This window comes from Mizuhopecten yessoensis, unplaced genomic scaffold, assembly GCF_002113885.1.
Source record: "Mizuhopecten yessoensis strain PY_sf001 unplaced genomic scaffold, ASM211388v2 scaffold10293, whole genome shotgun sequence".
NCBI lineage: Eukaryota > Metazoa > Mollusca > Bivalvia > Pectinida > Pectinidae > Mizuhopecten > Mizuhopecten yessoensis.
Genome location: NW_018408474.1, coordinates 210,732 through 232,160, shown reverse-complemented (window position 1 = coordinate 232,160; position 21,429 = coordinate 210,732). Strand labels below are relative to the sequence as shown.

The 21,429-nt window shown below is 38.1% G+C and overlaps 1 protein-coding gene across 4 annotated transcripts in view; it reads left to right on the top strand.

Annotated features, from left to right (window-relative positions):
- LOC110460018 (neurofibromin-like) overlaps positions 1–21,166 on the top strand; it is an 88,964-nt gene extending 67,798 nt beyond the window's left edge. For all 4 annotated transcript variants that reach the window (XM_021512714.1, XM_021512713.1, XM_021512712.1 and 1 more), the window contains 25 exons: positions 434–598; positions 1,256–1,357; positions 2,708–2,845; positions 3,222–3,284; positions 3,922–4,039; positions 4,605–4,788; positions 5,196–5,283; positions 5,947–6,033; positions 6,617–6,736; positions 7,167–7,284; positions 8,220–8,360; positions 9,255–9,478; positions 10,287–10,348; positions 10,768–10,882; positions 11,343–11,423; positions 11,801–11,941; positions 12,716–12,842; positions 13,895–13,982; positions 14,755–14,798; positions 15,122–15,489; positions 16,311–16,544; positions 17,140–17,240; positions 17,907–18,046; positions 18,947–18,993; positions 19,565–21,166. In XM_021512714.1, the coding sequence (XP_021368389.1) occupies positions 434–598; positions 1,256–1,357; positions 2,708–2,845; positions 3,222–3,284; positions 3,922–4,039; positions 4,605–4,788; positions 5,196–5,283; positions 5,947–6,033; positions 6,617–6,736; positions 7,167–7,284; positions 8,220–8,360; positions 9,255–9,478; positions 10,287–10,348; positions 10,768–10,882; positions 11,343–11,423; positions 11,801–11,941; positions 12,716–12,842; positions 13,895–13,982; positions 14,755–14,798; positions 15,122–15,489; positions 16,311–16,544; positions 17,140–17,240; positions 17,907–18,046; positions 18,947–18,993; positions 19,565–19,894 (3,426 nt within the window). In that variant the 3' untranslated portion in view covers positions 19,895–21,166. The remainder of the gene's footprint in view (positions 1–433; positions 599–1,255; positions 1,358–2,707; positions 2,846–3,221; positions 3,285–3,921; positions 4,040–4,604; positions 4,789–5,195; positions 5,284–5,946; positions 6,034–6,616; positions 6,737–7,166; positions 7,285–8,219; positions 8,361–9,254; positions 9,479–10,286; positions 10,349–10,767; positions 10,883–11,342; positions 11,424–11,800; positions 11,942–12,715; positions 12,843–13,894; positions 13,983–14,754; positions 14,799–15,121; positions 15,490–16,310; positions 16,545–17,139; positions 17,241–17,906; positions 18,047–18,946; positions 18,994–19,564) is intronic.
- Positions 21,167–21,429: the final 263 nt, after the last annotated feature.

The following is a 21,429-nucleotide window of genomic DNA, read 5'->3' as shown; positions in this document are numbered from 1 at the left end:
TTCTTAGACAGAAAAAGAAGGCCAAAATAGTTTCAATGTATTTAGACAGATTCATATTGCATATTTGGCCAGTGATACTAATTTTTCGTACTACCTGAGTTCAGTATCACTAAATCTTACATGTGTTATACTGGTACACTGTGTTATAACTGAATCCAATTTCTTTTCAGGGAATAAATACATCAAGGTCATTTATTATAAATCAAGGTCATTACTCTTATATTAAGGTCAATACACATGTGACTTGCCTGATATAAGTAAAATTCTTAGACAGAAAAAGAAGGCCAAAATAGTTTCAATGTATTTAGACAGATTCATATTGCATATTTGGCCAGTGATACTAATTTTTCGTACTACCTGAGTTCAGTATCACTAAATCTTACATGTGTTATACTGGTACACTGTGTTATAACTGAATCCAATTTCTTTTCAGGGAAATAGAAAGTTGTTTTTTATTGACCATCCTGCACGGTTGAATGAGTACATTGACCCTGATCAGCAGAAGTTACCTGGCTCAACAGTGTCGCTGGAGGAGGATCTCAAAATATCAAATAATGCCCTCAAACTCTCCCACAAGGACACCAAGGTCACAATCAAGGTCAGTACAAGGTCATAAAGTCAGTAAAGGGTATATAATCAAAGTCATATTCTTGATCGGTACAAGGTAACAGCCAAGGTCAGAACAAATTAACAACCAAGGTCACTACAAGGTTATAATTAAGGTCATTACAAGGCCATAATCAATATTGGTACAAGGACACAATCAAGGTTAGTACAAGGTCACAATCAAGGTTTGAACAAAGTCACAACCCAGGTCACTACAAGGTCACAATTCAGGTCATTACAAGGCCATAATCAATATTGGTACAAGGTCACAATCAAGGTTAGTACAAGGTCATTACAAGGTCAGTATGAAGTCACAATCAAGGTCAGTAAAAAGCTTTCAAGACAAAGTCTTCATTATCACACTTACTACAAACAATCTGGTGCAACTGTTTGGAAGCATCCCACGATGATGAGGATACAATATTGTACAGATGAAGGAGCTGAGCCCTTTTGAGGGGGGGGGGGGGGTAATTTGGTCATATATCTCTAAGCAGCTTCTTCTCTGGTACCTGGTAAGTGTTTTGTCTACAGTACAATAAGTTGTATGCTGATTTCAGTGTCAAAAACAATAGCTTCTTTGTAGATTACTTTAAAATTTATATTCCACTTTGTTCATATTCTCTGTGACATTTGCTGTTTTTTGTTTCAGGTGGGTCCAAATGCCATCCAGATAACTTCAGCGGAGAAACTACGAGTGCTCGGACACCAGGTCTTGCTCAACGACGTCTACTACGCTTCAGAAATAGAGGAGGTAGTGCTCATCTTCCTCTTGTATATTTTCAATGAAAACAAAAATTAACTTGAGGGAGAAAATTTGTAATGTTTTTTCTTTAAAACTTTAAAACCTAATATGCAAAAATATATCCTGTATCGTAATTCTCTAAAATTATGATCAGAAGAAATTAGTCTGATAAACATTCACTCAAATTTTCATTTACATATATCAACTCAATTCTGAGTCGAGTATAATCTCTCTAATCATACTATTTCTGAAAGGGGGCCAAAGTGGCTAAGTGGTTAAGGTGTCTGAGCCTCTATGACCAGTAGCCCTCCTCCACTAGGTCGAGGGTTAGAGGCCTACGTGGGGCAGTCGCCAGGTACTGACCACAGGTCGGTGGTTTTTCTTCGGGTATGCCGGGTTTCCTCCATCACAAAAACCTGGCATGTCTTAAACTCTTTCCGTACCGTTGTCGTGTACACACGACAACAATATGTCATCCTGGTCCCCGTTGTCGTGTACAGACAACAAAATAAAGGGCCGTCTCATCCCCGTTGTCATGTACACACGACAAGAGACTATGATGTAACCTGCCTGATGTTTAGTTGGTTATCGCACGAGACTGTCGCGAAAAAACAATTAATTGTCGCTAAAATCAGAACCCATCAGTTTGGAAGAAATAATTTTAGTTGCGCAGAGTACACCTTTTTTATTATGTGACTTAAAGTTTTCGCCTTTGCCGCAAGATGTTTGCATTTGGTGCCTCAAATGTAAACAAGTTGGCGGCAACTTAATTAATTACAAACACTTGTAAATTCATCATCAGATATTTGTTGGGACTTATGGAATTAAATTTGAATATTCTAATATAAGTCTTGATGAAATCTACTTGTATTTAGAAAAAAACTCAACGTCTCCACATTTGTAACCATAATCAAACCCATTGGAAACCTGCACTACAACGCTGTGTTAAATACAAGGAATCGTATCGTTTATTGCCAGACAAATGTCGATTTCTCAGTCATAATCAGCTGCCAGTTAGTCATTATGCTGCGAAAATGAAGAAGTGTTTGTCTATGAACCAGAACATGACACAATAACAATATTTGTTCACGGTTACCTGTTAAATTCTTGCGGCAGTTACACCTAGTCTAAAAAGTACATTAAAAATCCGCCATTTTGTTATATGCGCGGGGGTGAGTCTAATAAGTACATCCGGTACGGAATCCGGACCGGAGTTGCGGTACGGAAAGAGTTAAATGACCAGAGCCGTTAATAGGACATAAAACTCAAACAAACCAAACCTAACCATTTTTTCAAACTGCAATTACGATAAGTTCATTAACATGTTTGGTAAGATATGCTATTTTTTTCTGGTTGTAGGTTTGCCTCGTGGATGATAACCAGTTCACCCTGACAATATCCAATGAGAGTGGACCTCTGTCTTTTATCCACAACGACTGTGATAACATTGTACATGACATCATACATATCAGGACGAGATGGGAGCTGTCACAGCCGGTACGTAGTCGAGTAGTTGTGTCATACCTAGTATGTAGTCTAGTGGTATACAACAAAGACCCTAATCCCTCACAAATACTTTCTACAGGCATGGAACAACCGCTTGATATTGGTTAAAAATAATCAGTTTTGTTTTTTTATCGAAATATTTCATTAAAAAAGTTTAACGACAGATGAAAATAAAAGTGTTTTTTTGAGCATCTAGGTCATGTAGCTATTATTGTGACAAAAATCGTTGAACGAGATTCGAAAATAAAAGTGTTGTGTTCGGGTGTCTAGTAGAGATACCTATTATTGTGACGTAATGTTTGTACGGTTTTGCATGTCAGAGAAAGCCGATCTTGTGATGTTTACTTGTGTTTGTGTTGTTTGACAGGATACTGTGACGGTCCATACCAAGATTCGGCCCAAGGATGTGCCTGGTACCTTGCTCAATGTGGTAAGTATTGGGGGAAGAATGATTACATAATATTCATAAATATATACTGTATACCAGGGAATTTTTGCTGCAGTTTGATTTTAGCCCTTTTTTGCCCTTCGTAATGAGGGCGAATTATCATAACAATGAACATTTTTAAACAAATTAATATGCATTGTAATTAACTGTGAAGAGCGAATTTACTATTAGGCGAAAATGTATCTTGCAATCGAAAGGCGAAAATTTGACTGGGAGAAAATGTTCTGGTATACAGTAGTTAAAAAGGTATTTAGAAATTCTAAATGGAACTTATAGTTTTACTGTTTACCAGGATATCTGTCAAGATTTACCTCTGTTTCAAGTAGACAAACTTGACATTTTGGACATATGTCAAAGTACACATTTTCTCAGCAAGGTGCTATTTAACATTATTGCCATGTAGACAGGTTATTCTAACGCAGTGAAAAGTTTGTATTATAGTGTTAGTTTGTAGATAAATTCTTGTGTGTTTGTATTGATGGTCTATTATGAGCATATCTAAGGAATATGGATAGTGCTGAGATGATCAATGCAAAATCAGCAAATATTTTCACCATTTTTTACAAAAAATATCAATTCTAATATTAAGCCCACTGTAAGTTTACAATATGTATTATAGGCCCTGCTCAACTTGGGCAGCTCCGATCCCAGTCTGCGGTCTGCTGCTTACAACTTGCTGTGTGCCCTCACTCAGACCTTTGACCTGAAGATAGAAGGTCAGCTGCTGGAAACAACAGGTAAGTAACTATGTTTTTTGTCTGCTACATAAGAAAAATATACAAATTGTCTCACAGACCTTGATCCCTAAATATTTTCAAGTAATGTGTTGGTGGTTCCCATAAAGGAACTGAGATATATGCTCAAAATATACCAGAAAGCAAAACAGATTTTCCCCTTGGACTACTTCCCAAATAAAACCACAAAAGTTCTGCATAATTGGTGTATCTTGTCCAGTCGTTCGTGCATCTGCCCACACTCGGACCTTCAGCACATGAAACTGATATATATATATGTATTAAATATTTGTTAAATTTCTACAGCTTTAGGGCCATTTTGCCTCTGGACTACATTCCAATTTGCTTGCCCCACTCCACCTCACCCTTCTCCCAAGGCAAGGCAAAGTTCCTATTTAAGTAACAATGAAGATCTCACAATCAAATTTTAATGTGGCAAAAGTTCATATCTTTTCTAAGTAGTTTTCAAAATAACACTATGGCACATAAATCATGCCTGCTTGTGTACTGTTTCCAAAAGTTACGCTGGAAAATCACATTACAATAAGGATGTTTGATTTGTGGTCAGGTTTGTGTATCCCCGCCAACAACACCATCTTCATCAAGTCCATCAGTGAGACGTTGGCCGCTAATGAGCCTCATCTAACACTAGAGTTCCTGGAGGAGTGTATCCAGGGCTTCGGAAACTCCAACATAGAGATGAAACATTTGTGTCTAGAGTACATCACTCCATGGTTACCGAACCTCACCAGGTAAGGGAAGGCAACTCCAAATATACTGAGGTATTTTCGCTCTGATAAACATTCGCCTTCCACCATTGAAATAAATGTAATATGATCAGTGTATAACTGCCACTTTACATGTTATCAACATATATGGTGAACTGTGATGACGAAAAATTAACCCCATTGCAAGAGTTGAAAAAGGCGAAAGTACAATATTTAATTCATGTCATTAAGATGCATATTGAAGACTGCTGATTGGTTAGATGGTTCTTGATTTTTTCCTTCTATATGATCTGAAGTTAGATCTCTTCAATGTGTCACATGACCCTATTCAGATTTGATGGCATTTATTTGTGTTAGCTGGTTTATAGCTTCGAGCAAATATGTTGTGTAGTTGATATTTTCTTGATGTGGAAATCTGTTTTATTTCCTAGGTTCTGTAAGCATTCAGATGAAAACAAAAGGCAGAAAGTGGCTCTGATTCTGGACAAACTCATCACCATGACGATAGAGGAAGTTGAGGTAAGGCATTGTGGAAACCTATAACAAAATCCCAAACAAATGTGATATATTTTTCGTAATTAAGGATCCCTATACCACTGCCAAAAACTGTAAATACCATTGAAAGTGTTGGAAACTGCTTTTTCTGTTATAGCTTTGATAAATCTTCTCTGAAAAGAAAACCATACCTTGTGGGACTTCTGTGTGAGAAATATTAGAGATGAAATATATACAAAATATAATCAACAACAGTGTTTAGAGTGTAAAAATTCAATGTGGCTGGAACGGAATTTGAACTCTGGTCCTCAAATTGTTATACTATCGCTCTAATCAGTTGAACTACCTTGTCAACGGATGTGTTCTGCCCTAACTTTTTTTATAGTTATATCCGAACAGAAGTTAAGGGGAGGTTACTGAAAGTAGGAAAAACAACGGTACAGTGAGACAGGGATCCTTAAAGCAAGATTCCCCAAATTGATGAATGCATTCTAAACTTTCTTGTTTCCAGATGATATGAAGAGATATTATCTTGTTAAAAAATCATTTATTCACTAAGCCAAAACATCCTTACTCTTATTTCATATAATTGTCATCTGAAAGCATTTTATTGCATAAATTAATTGAATTTAACATAATGCCTTATATGGGCTATGATGCTAATGAGAAGAGTTCTCTCCCCTGTAGATGTATCCCTCAATACAAGCCAAGATATGGGGCAACATCGGTCAAGTGGCTGACCTACTGGACATGGTCTTAGACAGCTTCATCAAGGTAAATGACCAAAAGCTTACTATCAAATGTGATAAGACGCCATGAACCATATATTTTCTGTTTTGTACTTCGTACATAAATGTTAGCACACATACTTGCCAACTCTCTCTATTTTGAGGGAGCCTCCCCATTTTGGACCCAGTGAATTTGCTTAAATATTCCTATTTTTTATGATCTGATGATTTCATCTGAAAGAACAGCTCAAAAAATGCCATTTAAAAGTGTCATTTTTCCCTAAGGTGTACATACACACATTTTATTTATGTTTTTAATTCTGAGCACGCACATCTCCTCCTACGGGGGGAAAAAAAGGCTGTTTTTCTGTGCTATAACTATTAACAGTTGTTTTATGACTGTCTCAGGAAGTAGAGACAATGGGAACAGTTTACTGTATCACCAAAATACAGGAGGGGGGGGGGGACCAAGGAAACAGAAAATCTGAGAAAATATTATGTACAGGTTTTAAGCACCTGAAACAGCACCCTTTGATGGTAAAAACAATTCACCGAACACTTAAAACTCATTCATTATCATTTATATAGAGAATTGTGATCAGTTTATAATGCGAGACTTTTACTTACAGCGGAGTGTGACTGGAGGACTGGGCTCTATACAGGCAGAAATAATGGCAGACACTGCTGTGGCCTTGACCTCTGCTAATGTACAGCTTGTGTCACGGAAGGTCATAGGTCGTTTGTGTAGAGTAAGTATCACTGAGCCTGACATCACTATCCCTCCACCAGTAGGTCGCAGGTAAGAGGCCTATGTTGGGCAGTCACCAGGTACTGGCCGTAGGTCAGTAGTTTTTCTCCGGGTACTCTGTTTTCCTCCAGCACCAAAACCTGGCACATCCTTATATGACCATAGCTATTAATAGGACGTTAAACACAAACAAACCAAACAAGCCTGAAATATATGTGTTATTGTATAAACTTTAGTGTCATTCCTACCTCCTATTCTAGAGAGTTATACTATTGGCTGTGTTCCTCAACATCCGTCTATTTCTCGAACATCCAATTCATATGATTCCTTCATATTTTCAACAGTTTTATCTGCAGGTAGCGTACTTCTGTTTCAGATCCTTCAGATGTGCTTTTATCTTCAACTAATAAGCTTTTAAACATATATTGTAGTTGATAGACAAGACGTGCACCTCCCCAACACCAACACTAGAACAGCATTTGATGTGGGACGACATAGCCATCCTGGCCAGATATCTTCTCATGTTGTCCTTCAACAATTCACTGGATGGTGAGTATTTACTCATGTTGTCCTTCAACAACTCACTGGATGTTGAGTATTTACTCATGTTGTCCATCGACAATTCACTGGATGGTGAGTATTTTCTCATGTTGTCCTTCAACAATTCACTGGTTGGTGAGTATTTTCTCATGTTGTCCTTCAACAATTCACTGGTTGGTGAGTATTTTCTCATGTTGTCCTTCAACAACTCACTGGATGGTTAGTATTTACTCATGTTGTCCTTCAACAACTCACTTGATGGTGAGGATTTACTCATGTTGTCCTTCAACAACTCACTGGATGGTGAGTATTTGCTCATGTTGTCCATCAACAATTCACTGGATGGTGAGTATTTACTCATGTTGTCCATCATAGTGAGTATCGACGCATGCTGTTCAACAATTCACAGTGCAGGGTGGACAATGTACTCGCCTGTCACCAAGGCGGCCGGGGTTTGATTCCCTGACCGAACGTGAAATGGTATGAGGTCACCTACCCGACCACATGGTTATCTCCTGGTGCTCTGGTTTCCTCTCACAATAAGACCCCTACACACTATATATCTGGGCCAACAAGAGTACTTAATATGAGTTGAAATAGTGCTCATGTTGACTTCCAACAACATATTGGATTGTTAGGTCAATCCAGCTGGAAAATTTAAAATATCAATGACCAAAAATAATAAACTCTTTTGTTTTCCGTGTATGACAGTCACATTGTGAACCTTTCAAAAAATGTTAATGGGAATATCTGCCTATTGGGCAAAATGCCCTATTTCAAGTTGTTCTATGCAATTACTATACTTATCATTCGTGGCATACCTTGTTTTATCACTTGGCTATTGTGAGGTTGTTATACCATGTTAAACACTCACTAAAGAATGAAAGAACAGAAAAAAAGGAGAAATTATATAGGTTCAGTAAATGAAATGCTTTCTGTTTCAGTTGCGAGTCACCTTCCATTTCTGTTCCACATTGTTACGTTACTGGTATGTACCGGACCGCTGTCGCTGCGAGCATCAACGCACGGACTCGTCATCAACATCATCCATTCCTTGTGCACATGCTCTCAGCTCAGTTTCAGCGGTGAGTACCCAGAGGGCAAGCGAGACAAGAAGAAAGGTTAGGTTTACGTGTTATGTCCAGGGCCTGGATCCATACTTCCCAATGTAAAATACAGAATGCATATAAACATTCCAATTTACAATTCATATATATATTCTTGTGACTGCTGTATTTATCTACAGTTTGAATTTCGGGTTATTTGTAGATTTGAAAACAAAGTTAAAAGTATGGATTCATCCTACCCTGGAATTGGTAGAAATTTAGTACATGGTAGTGATTGAGTACATGGTAGTGATTTAGTACATGGTAGTGATTTAGTACATGGTAGTGATTTAGTACATGGTAGTGATTTAGTACATGGTAGTGATTTAGTACATGGTAGTGATTTAGTACATGGTAGTGATTTAGTACATGGTAGTGATTTAGTACATGGTAGTGATTTAGTACATGGTAGTGATTTAGTACATGGTAGTGATTTAGTACATGGTAGTGATTTAGTACATGGTAGTGATTTAGTACATGGTAGTGATTTAGTACATGGTAGTGATTTAGTACATGGTAGTGATTTAGTACATGGTAGTGATTTAGTACATGGTAGTGATTTAGTACATAGTAGTGATTTCGTACATAGTAGTGATTTAGTACATGGTAGAGATTGAGTACATGGTAGTGATTTAGTACATGGTAGAAATATTTTAACAAAAAACAAAGTTGTGATATTGTAATTCATTTACATTAATGTGTTTGTAAATGTGCATTTCAAAAGTAGATAAAAAGAAAACTGGTATAATTGCTATACTATTCTGGATGAGGTCCTTTCAGGATCCCTTACTGTGACTTTTTAGAAGTCTATTGACATCTACCTAACACATAGTTACTTCAGCATCCTAACACATCCGTGTTGTCTGTTAACAGCCGAGTCCACACTGAAGGTCCTGAAGCTGAGTCTGGCCGAGTTCTCCCTACCTAAGTTTTACCAGCTGTTTGGGATCAGCAAGGTGAAGTCTGCAGCCGTCAGTGCATTTCGCACAAGCTACAGACCAGGCGATCGCTCATTCACAATGGCTGCTCCAGAACACGAGAAAATGTCTCTCAGCTCCTTGGAGACGATAGTCGATGCCTTACTAGAAATTATGGAGGTTTGTATCATTAAATTTCCTCAAACTTTTCAATCCAAGAGACTCAAAAATATCACTATACTGTTAAAAAAATATTTTTGAATAATCTCCTTGAATATTTGTATGAGTGTTTGTGTGAGCCAGCTGTGTATGAGTGTTTGTGTGAGCCAGCTGTGTATGAGTGTTTGTGTTAGCCAGCTGTGTATGAGTGTTTGTGTTAGCCAGCTGTGTATGAGTGTTTGTGTTAGCCAGCTGTGTATGAGTGTTTGTGTTAGCCAGCTGTGTATGAGTGTTTGTGTTAGCCAGCTGTGTATGAGTGTTTGTGTTAGCCAACTGTGTATGAGTGTTTGTGTGAGCCATCTGTGTATGAGTGTTTGTGTGAGCCATCTGTGTATGAGTGTTTGTGTGAGCCATCTGTGTATGAGTGTTTGTGTGAGCCAACTGTGTATGTAAGAGACTATGAACTATCACATTCTCTGTCTGACCATTTATGCATATATTAAAAGATGTAATAGAAGAGGAAATTGAGTTCTAAAACTACAAGACGAAACTGCAAAAAGATGAGATTTGAGTATTTTCAAAGTGTTGGTTAATGACTGAAGACCGACTGTACCATGACCACTATGTTTACTGTAACCATGACAACTGTGTTGTCTGTTATTATTATCATCAACTGTTATAATGATGAAAATACGGTTTCTATGACCACCATATTTACTGTTGCCATAACAACTGCATTTACTGTTACCATGACAACTAATATTACCACAATGAATTGACTGTTCCCATGACCACCGTGTTTACTGTTGTCATGACTACTGAATTACAGGCATGTATGAAGGACATTCCTAACTGTGATTGGCTACAACAGTGGACAGACCTGTCCAGAAGGTACGTGTGTTGGTCGATTTTTAAACTCCAGGCGCTACAGCCTAATTCATGTATATATATGTTCCACCATTAATTTCCATGGGCTGGTATTTCCCTTGATTACATTTTATTTCTGGTATTTTGTTTATTAAATGGAGACATTTATCCTATAGAGCGATTTGGAAATTATAATTGGCGTTGTTTCTCATTGTTTGTTTCCCTTCGCAAGACTTTTAATGAAATAATTGCGACATAGTGTGTATGTTGAGGGCAACATTTTTGAAGCCCAAATCACAGGTTGAAATTCGCATGAAAGTGAAACGATAAAATAAGATTAATTTTGAATAGCAATTCAACTTCATTTTTAAACACCTATACAACTTTGTCCTTATGTGCAGTTTGGTTTTCAGCTTTTGATTTTTTTGATATTTTTTTTACAGATTTGCATTCCAGTATAATCCCGCCCTCCAGCCCAGGGCTATCATTGTGTTTGGTTGTATCAGTAAGACTGTGACCGACTCCGAGATCAAACAGCTCCTCAAGATTATGATGAAGGTATGGACTAGAATTAAAAGTTTACTTCTCCAGTTAACTTGTGACTGTAGAATAACAACTTTTCAAACCTTTAATAAATAACTTGATTTAATACTGACTGTGCAACGAGTCATGTGAAACAAATCTGAACTGCTGTATACCGGATGATTTTTCGCCTTTTTTGGCCTCTGCAATGAGAGCAAATATATCATTACAGCGAACATTAGTAAGCGATGAAATAGACAGGGTAATCAAATGTGAAGGGGGAAATTAACATTGGGCGAAAATTGATATTATCGGCATAGGGCGAAAATTTAACTAGGCGATAGTTTCCCGGTATACAGTATTAAGAAGTCTTCCATTGGGTTGAAACTCCTTTATAGTGCCAAATCTTCTGTGGTAAAATGTTGGCAATATAACAAGGTTTTACCGTATTGGTAATGTAGATGAAATCATTAAATGTATGCTGTCCTGATTACAGGCTCTGGAGTCGTTTAACGACTTGACGTTGATCGAGGCCATTGTGATGTGTCTGACCAGACTTCAGCCTCTACTTAGATCTGTAAGTACTGCTGTATGCCATCTACATCTAATATGAACAGGTGATCTCTCGAGGCATGTTTACCAATAGTTAAATACGTCCCTTTCCCAAAAAAATATTTACGAGTCAAATGCTAGTCAACCTCAACTCAATGAATTGTGGTTCACAGAACTACTTTTGGTTACATTTGATCATTTTGGAATGAGATTTTAGATAAACATTTTATAAACAAATCTCAAACCGATTTTCTGTTTCACCTTTTATGCAACCTGAAAGGTTGAAGGGTTATAGTTTTGTTGATGATTTGTTTAACAAAATACACTTGTTGTTGCTCAATATGCTGTCATAAAGCCTATTCATTTAACTATTTGACGGCAATGTTATATTTTCCTTTCCAGGATTCCTCTATCCACAAGTTCCTGTTTTGGACGGCCATCTCTGTCCTCCAGTTAGACGAGGTTTCTCTGTATGCTGCTGGACTGGCCCTGCTGGAACAGAACCTCCACACGCTCGACATCATGGGCTTGTTTGACCGAGAGGTAAGGCAGGGTCAAGGTCAACAGTGACTGAAGGTCAAATTAACCTCAACATTTGGTCTGTGGACAATTTTGGGTTAGGGATAGCAGTTAAGATATTTTTAATAACCATCATGTTGTCAGTATAATGTGACCGGCTGGAATACAGTGCTGGGTGCCTTCGGCATCAGATCCACGCTATCACAAGGAGGCTAACACACCAACATACTCTGCCTCCAGCACACATACACACATGGAGGCACGTCCTTGAATGACCATAGCTGTTAATAGGATGTTAAACAAAAGAAAACAAAACAAAACCAAAATCTAAATACACAGGACAGCTGTTGTATAGACATCTCTTGATAATCCATTAAAAATTACTGGATCTGTCGATGCATGAAAGGCTAGGAATACATTTTTTATCGGTTTAATAACTGATGAATACATATTTTGCAATAATAGCAATGCATCTTTTTTAAATTCCAAATGAACAAGTAGTTCTGATCTTTTAATGATTATTTAAATTCCTACCCACACAACTTTTATTTACCATTGTAATATTATACAAAATATCTTTTGTTGCCGTTTATATACATAGGAGGTGGGGGTGTTCTCAACATTAACAATCTTCTCCTATCTCCAAATTCACCAGATAAGTAGGTGAAATAATTTATTACTCGCACCCACCCACTTTGTTCAATCATACACGTGTATCTGTATGTATTGTGTGTGACATTTAATTTCTGATGGTTGCTGATCCACTTATAAAACCTGTGAATACATTTTGTGTGACAGACATTGGAGGTGATTATGATGGAGACGAGAGAACCACTCGAGTGGGACTTCAAACAGTTGGACCATGCCATGGGGCTCAGCTTCAAGGATAACTTTAACTTCGCCCTAGTTGGACACCTATTGAAAGGTATGTGAAGTGACGACCACATCAGAGTTTCGTAGAGTTTGCAATCTTTATCTGATAATACATATTTTGTACCTGCTTCTGCCTTACACTACGAAATAAGCTGTTTGTAGTTGGTGTCTACACCATCACGTTACATACTGTGAAATCATATTATTTGTGGACCCCAATTTCATGGGTTACCGACAAAACACCATCTCGTGGGTACATTAATTTTTGGATAATGAGTACCCTCTAAAAAGGAGAATTGCTTTATGTTTTATGTAAAATTTCTAATTACTTCGTGCACCTATGAATTCAAGGATGAAGATTACCCGAGAAATCAATGAAATTTAAAAACCCACAAAAAATTGTGATTTCACAGGTTTTACCTTCCAAGTTTTTTGCATAGGTCAGCCAGCAATGACCTCTGTGACCTGCACAGAGTGATATTTTTTGGAAAGTCCTGTATTTGCACTGCTTATCCCAACATTGCAAATGTTTTTGAAGCTTTAACCCTTTCACCACTGTAGACCATAATGGACTCATCCATATCCATGCATGGTAGAGTCTACTAAAGTTACATAGGGGTGAAAGGGTTAAATGTTAAAATACTCTCAAGAAAATCATACTAGTATATAAAAGGCATATTTTAGTAGTGCAATGTACAGTATACCATATTTATCCACCAGTAAGCCCAGGGGACCAACACCTAATCTCCGACTCAAAATAGGGAGTGGCTTAGTTAACCCTTTCACCACTGTAGACCATAATGGACTCGTCCAGATCAATGCATGGTTGAGTCCACTAAAGTTACATAGGGGTGAAAAGGGTTAAGGACAAGGGAATAGCCTTGTTGCCATATTTAAAGAACAACAATATATATATGGGTGGGCTTATTACCAAGCATGGGCGTATTGCTGGATAAATATGGTACCGGTCATTTACAATGTACTGTGATATGACATTGTGTTTTACAAAATAAAGCATATTTACAAATTTCGATCACAAGGGGGTTAGAAGATATCAGTATTCCTGGTTTTAATTAAAATGACTTTTGTTGGTCGTGTTGACAGGATTCCGCCATCCGACACCCACCACTGTTTCCAGGACGATACGGGTCCTCAACCAGCTTCTCTCAATCACCGTCAAGTCTACAAACAGGTAAGGCTGTTACGATGATTCATATATCTATTATCAGTAGCTTACTTTGGCTGGCCATCAGGTTTTATTCAAATGAAAGGGTGGGAGATATTTTTGGCAGTTTCACTTTCGCCTTCCGTAACGAGGCAAATTTATCACGACACTGAAAATAAGTACACAACTTACTTAACCCTTTCAACACTGTAGACCATAATTGACTCATCCAGATCAATTTATGGTAGAGGTTATCAAAGTTACATAGGGGTGAAAGGGTTAACAGTGTATAAAACAGTGTTGATAGAGATGATTTATTCAAGTTGTTGTTTTGGTCTCGAAAAAGTCAGTATGGTTTTATAGATACAGGATTTTATTCTAACAAAATTAGGGTTTTACAGTACTTTGACAGTCAGCTCTGAAATAAGGAAAAAAAACAACAATTTATGACATTTAGATGTTGATTTTTACTTAAAAACAGTATTTTATCCCCTGGTTTTGCCAGTGTTCATCTAATTCATATTCAAACTGTTTAACTGTGCTTGAATTTACAACATTAGACAGAAGATTGGTCCATAAATAAACAGTTCTCTGTGTCAAAAACAATTCAAATATTAAATTTGAATGCGATTTGTAAATTTTAAAGTTGTGTCGACATGAAGATGAACCTTCCCTGATTTTAAAGATGTCCGATATCTCACAGTCATATTGCTACATGATACACCATATACTTGATTTATAAAAAAGTTTTGTAAGTTTAGAACAGTATTCATTTATCTTAATCCTTTCTGCATTTCAGGGACAAATTTGAGGTGACCCCTCAGACAGTTCCTTATCTGGCAGGTAAATATGCCCACATATTTAAATGATAAATTCAATATTCATCTTTCTTTAGTTTTGACAAATAGCTTTAAAGGCATGAAATAGTAGTTATTAAGTGTAAAAGTAAATTATGATGAGTCTGTAAGTATCAATTAAGGAACTAGATAATAATGATTCAAAATATGTCCAATGACTTATTGTTAGATTCTTGTAAGTTTTTTTTATAGAGTAGTTAATTAAATAATAGTTAATAAAAGTCTATGAGATTATTGTTATCACAGCTATCACCAGAAAGTGTGAATTCTATTACATTAGTGACAGTTATCCTCTGAACTTGTTTACAGCTCTGGTGTTTGTGTCGGAGGAAGTGAGAAGTAGGTGTCACCTGAAACACCGTACTAGCCAGTACATGATGACAGAGTCGCCCTCTAGTGACAGCCTCAGTGCCGAGCTCGCCCAACAGACGACACCAGGGAGCAGCAGCAGTTCTGGAAGCTCCGCCATGGGAGCCCCGCCCCCGGCTCTCCCCCCGACCACACCCTCCACCCAGGTGGTGCCGGCCCCACCCTGCCACCCACCCACCACCGTATGTAACACCCCACCAGTCAACACCCCCATCACTCGCAGGCAGAAAAGCTGCGACCTCCTCGACCAGAACGCCATGAACAACGCATGTCGTACCTCCAAAGTCACACACCTACAACAAGCACAGGTAAGATTTATAGATAACATAGGTAATATGTAATAGAACAACACACTAGGAAATATGGTACACTTGTCAAGTCCTATGACTGGTCACAAGTCCTTCCATCTCTGTGGGCCTATCACCGTTAAATATTGAACATGTAGCGTTTAAACTACTTGTGCACTATATGTTTTGATACACATTTTACCAATTATAACCTGTAATGTTGCTTTTGATGTGTTAAGTCTTTGAGTTTCTTACTGATGCTTTCAGCCCAAAATGACCTTCGTGTGTCGAGGGGCCGTTAACCCTTTCACCCCTATGTAACTTTAGTAGACTTTTCCATGAATTGATATGGATGAGTCCATTATGGTCTACAGTGGTGAAAGGCTTTAGCAAACAAACAAACTAACTCTTTCATGAACTGTGCCTGTAACGTTTATTCTGGAGTGCATGAATTTACTATAAACAGCACGCTAACTCAGTATCTATGGTAATTATCTTTAGAATTACTTTTCACAGAATATTTATATGATATTGGGAGGATCTGGGGCCCGTATTCATGAAACTATTCTCATGCTTAAGCACGGATTTTGTGCTCAAATCAACTTATTTTGTAATTGACTTGAATCATGTACAACAATCAAAACATCGAATCTAAACATTGGAAACAGTATCCGGCTTTAAGTCTCTTAATTTTTTTCTTCTTAAATTATTGACAAAATAATATTTTATTACTTATTTATTAACAAAACAAAAGATTAGGCTTGAGCATGAAAACTGGTAAGTGAATACAGGCCCAGGAGATTTCCTGTGACCTGTTATATGACCCCTATATGTCCTTGCAGCAGGCGAACAGTCCGAAGGGCTGGCGGAGTCTGGACATTGAACCACAGCGACCACCTCTCTACAAAACAAGGAGCAGCTCTATGCCAATTCCAGGCTCAAAGAAGGAAGCAGGCAAATCAGGCATGACTCAACCTCGGAGTGGGCGTGGCTCCGTCTCCAACGAAAATAATGTGCTGCTCGACTCCGAGGTTTTGACCGACTACCCAACACAAGTTTTAGTTCTAACTGTGCTGGTAAGTTACTTGGCTTATGATGCACAATGTTTATTCTATAAACCAGGAAATGTTCACTGCAGTTTAATTGAGTTTTTGCCGTGTATTTTTCTGCAATGGTTCCTTAATGCCCTCTGTAATGATTAATGATGATATAAATACAAGAACCTTGTAATGCTTTCCGTTGACCCTTAGTGAAGCTAAAGTTCTCTAAAGTAAAAAAGACAAAACACATTCATTATGGTAGCATCCGTACAGTAAAACCTTGTTATGCTGCCACCATTTATCCACAGCATTATTTTCGGTTATAAAGGGGTTTGTCAATAGATTGAGGGAAATATATAAAGGGATTCTTCAGAAAGACAGGAAAAGAACCTTGAATTATGTTGGCGGTAAGTGAGGTGATAAATGAAACAAAGGGGCATTATATCAAGGTTTTACTGTACATCATCGTCGGATACCCACGGTTGATTTCGCTTTGGTACTCACTCATAAGCGAAATCAACCGTGGGTATCCGACAATGACTGTACATGAGAACAGAATCAGATATCAAAGCGAACGAAACCATTGTCACTGATACGTTACATTGACAGTGAGGTAACTATATAATTTCAGGCCACCCTTGTCAGAAACACCACAGACGAGAACGAGGCAAGAATTATCTACGAGTATTTAGCCGAGGCCTCCGTGGTTTTCCCCAAGGTGTTCCCCGTCATGTAAGTTATGGTAACCTGGCATGTACTTAGCGTACATCATTTACATTTCCAGCAAGCAACTACAGTACAGCTAGATGTTTTTGTGTGTCGATAATGTGATTGCAAAAAGATATGATCGGCAGAGTAATATGACAAGTGTAAAAATGAGCCACGATAATACACTTCATATCCGTAGTGTCATCATGAAGAACGAAGAAGTATGTGGTTGTAATGATTCATTTACATCAAGAGTAATAAAAAGATGGTTGAAAATAGATTTTATCACATCTGTAATAGCTTGTTGATCATTTGTTTAACAACACACACTTACTTGTTGCTGCTCAATATGCTGTAATAACGCAGATTCATTTTATTTGCCAAAGGTCCCGTCTCTGTGCTAAAACACAGCAAAAGTTTTGTTCGTTCACATGTCTAAATGTTATTTGGCTATATTGCTTTAAGCGACTTCTTCTCTGGAACTTAGAGATATATATCAACCATATTTGATTGGGAGCATCCCTAGGTGGTGGGGATTCAAAATTGTACAAATGGTTGGGCTGACCCCTCAGGGGGCTGAGGTCGGAGCCAAAAGGGGACAAACGTGTTTGTATATGTATATCCCAAGCTAAAAAAGGTAAAAAACAGATTGACATGAAACCTGAAATGGGACGATATTTTTGTTTACAGCCACAGTCTATTGGATGCCAAGATCAACAATGTGCTGTTACTGTGTCATGACCAGGCAATCCTCAACGCTGTTCAGAGTATTATACAGAATATGATAGCCGCCGAGGACGCCTCGCAACAGCAACTGTCATACCTACAAAGTAAGCCCCCACTCAACTGTCATACCTACAAAGTAAGCCCCCCCCCCCTTACTGTCATACCTACAAAGTAAGCCCCCCCTCAACTGTCATACCTACAAAGTAAGCCCTCCCTATACTGTCATACCTACAAAGTAATCCCCCCCCCAACTGTCATACCTACAAAGTAAGCCCCCTCCCCTACTGTCATTCCTACAAAGTAAGCCCCCTCCCCTACTGTCTTGCCTACAAAGTAAGCCCCCTCCCCTACTGTCTTGCCTACAAAGTAAGCCCCCTCCCCCCCTGTCCTACCTACAAAGTAAGCCCCCTCCCCTACTGTCATTCCTACAAAGTAAGCCCCCTCCCCTACTGTCTTGCCTACAAAGTAAGCCCCCTCCCCTACTGTCATTCCTACAAAGTAAGCCCCCTCCCCTACTGTCTTGCCTACAAAGTAAGCCCCCCCCCCTACTGTCATACCTACAAAGTAAGCCCCCTCCCCTACTGTCTTGCCTACAAAGTAAGCCCCCTCCCCTTCTGTCTTACCTACAAAGTAAGCCCCCTCCCCTACTGTCATACCTACAAAGTAAGCCCCCCTCAACTGTCATACTTACAAAGCAAGCCCCCTTCACCCCCTCATATGTCTTACCTATGAAGTAAGCAACCCCCCCCCCTCAACTGTCTTACCTACAAATTAACTGTCATTCTAATAAATCCAGCAAAAGTATGAGATTTATACACTTTCTAGCTTCCCAAGTTATGAGGTGTAGGCTAGCTTCAAATTAAATATGAAATTAATATGAAATTAAAACTAGCTCCATATTAAGATGTAGGCTTGCTCATCCTTGATGATATGTAAGATACAGAAGATGCAGTCAAGCTACATATTATGTAGGAGACATTCTATGTACATCTTTGCATTCACAGGTATTGGATTTGGAGGCCTCTGGAGATTTGCTGGTACGTTTGCAAAGGTAAGTCTTCTGGTAAAACTTAATAATAATAATAACATGCTATGAAAGTTCATTTAAGGATTGATATAGAAGACATCTTGCATATAAATTCTAGATTTCAAAAAGAGCTCACTTTGCACATAGATGTACAGACACATCAATGTCGATGGAAATTCCCAGTATAGATGTATTAAAATGTCACTGTCTGCTGTGTTGTGCCATACATAGACGACTGGTTCGCCCGTTGTCAGTATGATGTGACTGGGTGGGGTGTCCTGCTGGGTGTCTTCGGAAGTATGTTTCAGTGAGGTAGCACTATAAAGTCGGCATTAGTGCCGCGCTATCACAAGGAGACAAACACGAACATATCGTAGCCTCCCAAAACACACACACATACACTACAAGCATGCATCTTGCACACAGGGGAAGCCGTCCTTAAATGACAATAGCTGTTGATAGGACGTTAAACAATACTAAACCAAACCAAACATAGATACATGTCATAAATACTTTAAAGGCAGTACTTGTTGTGTGCTAGAGTGCCCTATCCAGGTACTCGACTAGCTCTAATTCGTAACCTGCTGTGTTTTAGTGTGCCCAAAGTAACGACACCGCAGAGCTACTAGTCAACTGTCTAGAGGCCATGATGGTTGAGAACTGTCTCCCTGGTGATGACCTCGACATCCTTAACCCCTACCCCAGCTCCTTAGGGATCTCCTCCAACCTCAACCTGTCCAGTTCCATGTCCAGCCTCAGTGTCAGCAGCATGCATTCCCCCACTGACAAGGACACTGTCGAGAAAAACGGTACCGCGCCCAGCAATCGCATGCGACACGGGTCTGCCAATAACATCCAAACCAAGAACCGAGCAGGAAGCTTTAAACGCAAAGACAGCAAAAAGAAACTGGAACCCATCGAATGAGGAATGTTTCTTGATTAGAGTGTAAATTATTTATCTTGTATTTTGAGTACCAAAGCTACTGTCTCGCGCAAATTTTTGAAGAAGAAAAAAGGTCAAACTTTTAACATGTATACTGATGTGAGCCTTCAGCGACCACAGGAAATACCAGATATTGTGAATTGCCATAAATATTGTAAAATTATCAGTTAATAGAGACTGTTTATTTTACTACATTGTGATGTAGTTGCCATTGGTGGTTACGAAATATGTAACTGTAGGAACAGATAGTTGGACATTTTGTGGCCATGGCAACAGTTGTTTTCATATATGTTGCCATGGTTACAGAGTGTTAGTGTTGGCAACAGATAGTTGAACATTTTGTAGCAATGGCAACAGTTGTTTTCATATATGTTACCATGGTAACAGATGACTGTGTAATCTTAATGAGTCATACATATTGAGGCTAAAAATGTATATTCAAGACTTTGAATAACTTGTGTACATGATAAATTATTTAACCCATTCACCCCTGAAATTTTATAATGAACTATTCCAACCTTTGATTTGGAAGAGTTAAAATGTGTCTTCAGAGGTGAATGAGTTAATTAGAACACACTATATTTGCCTAGCTGTATATCTAGTCAACCATACCAAACGAGAGACGAATGAAAACAGTCTGTGTTTCTTTTTCCTCATTAAGTGCTGTTTACATAGAGAAACACTGTGTTCTGTGTGTGTTGTGACAAACAATCTCTGTTGTCAAGGCCCCTCTTGTATCATACATCTCTAGATGAATCTTGAGTTTTCCTCAACTTTTGAGATTTTCCATTGAATTAAGGTGTAGGGTACCAATGTGTTATAATCACAAAGAAGAGCCCCAATTCAGAACTGTTTTTTTTTTTTATTTATATTTACTCGGAGGATTTTCCCGTACATTTTGAAGATAGACAACTGAACATTTTTTTCTGATTTGAGAGTTACTTCCCCTTTCTATGTATTCATCTTTCATTTTGATTCTGTGATGTACTCTTTGCCTTAATATCATGTGAAATTTTCATCAACATTGAGATGTGTCATGTAAGTGGGGCCAGGATTATGTAGGGTTTATTTTATCATTCAATTTTGAATTAAATATCTCAATAATTGAAAGTTTATTAAAAGTATATTAATATGACAAGTTCAAAAACAACCAAATGTATGTTTTAAAGTTAGTGTTTTATAAAAGTTCTTTAAAAGGACCTTTGAATGATCATACTTTATTTTTTGTTATAAGTGCTTTTAAATCTTTTTTTTTTTTTTTTTAAATTTGTAGTATTTCCGTGAGTTTGCTTTTGGAAAGATCATATTTTGAGTCGAGGAGTTGGATCTTGATTTCAATACTGCACCTGATGTTTAACGAAATACCTCATTTGTTAAATTTTTAAACTTTAGCATTTTTTTAATTTTTTTTTGTTATTGTTCGTTTGACAATATATTGCGGAATAGCGTTGTTTAAGGTTTTTGTTGATCACGGAGCATTGTGTTTACCCGGAAATCAGGTCTGCTCACTCTTGCAT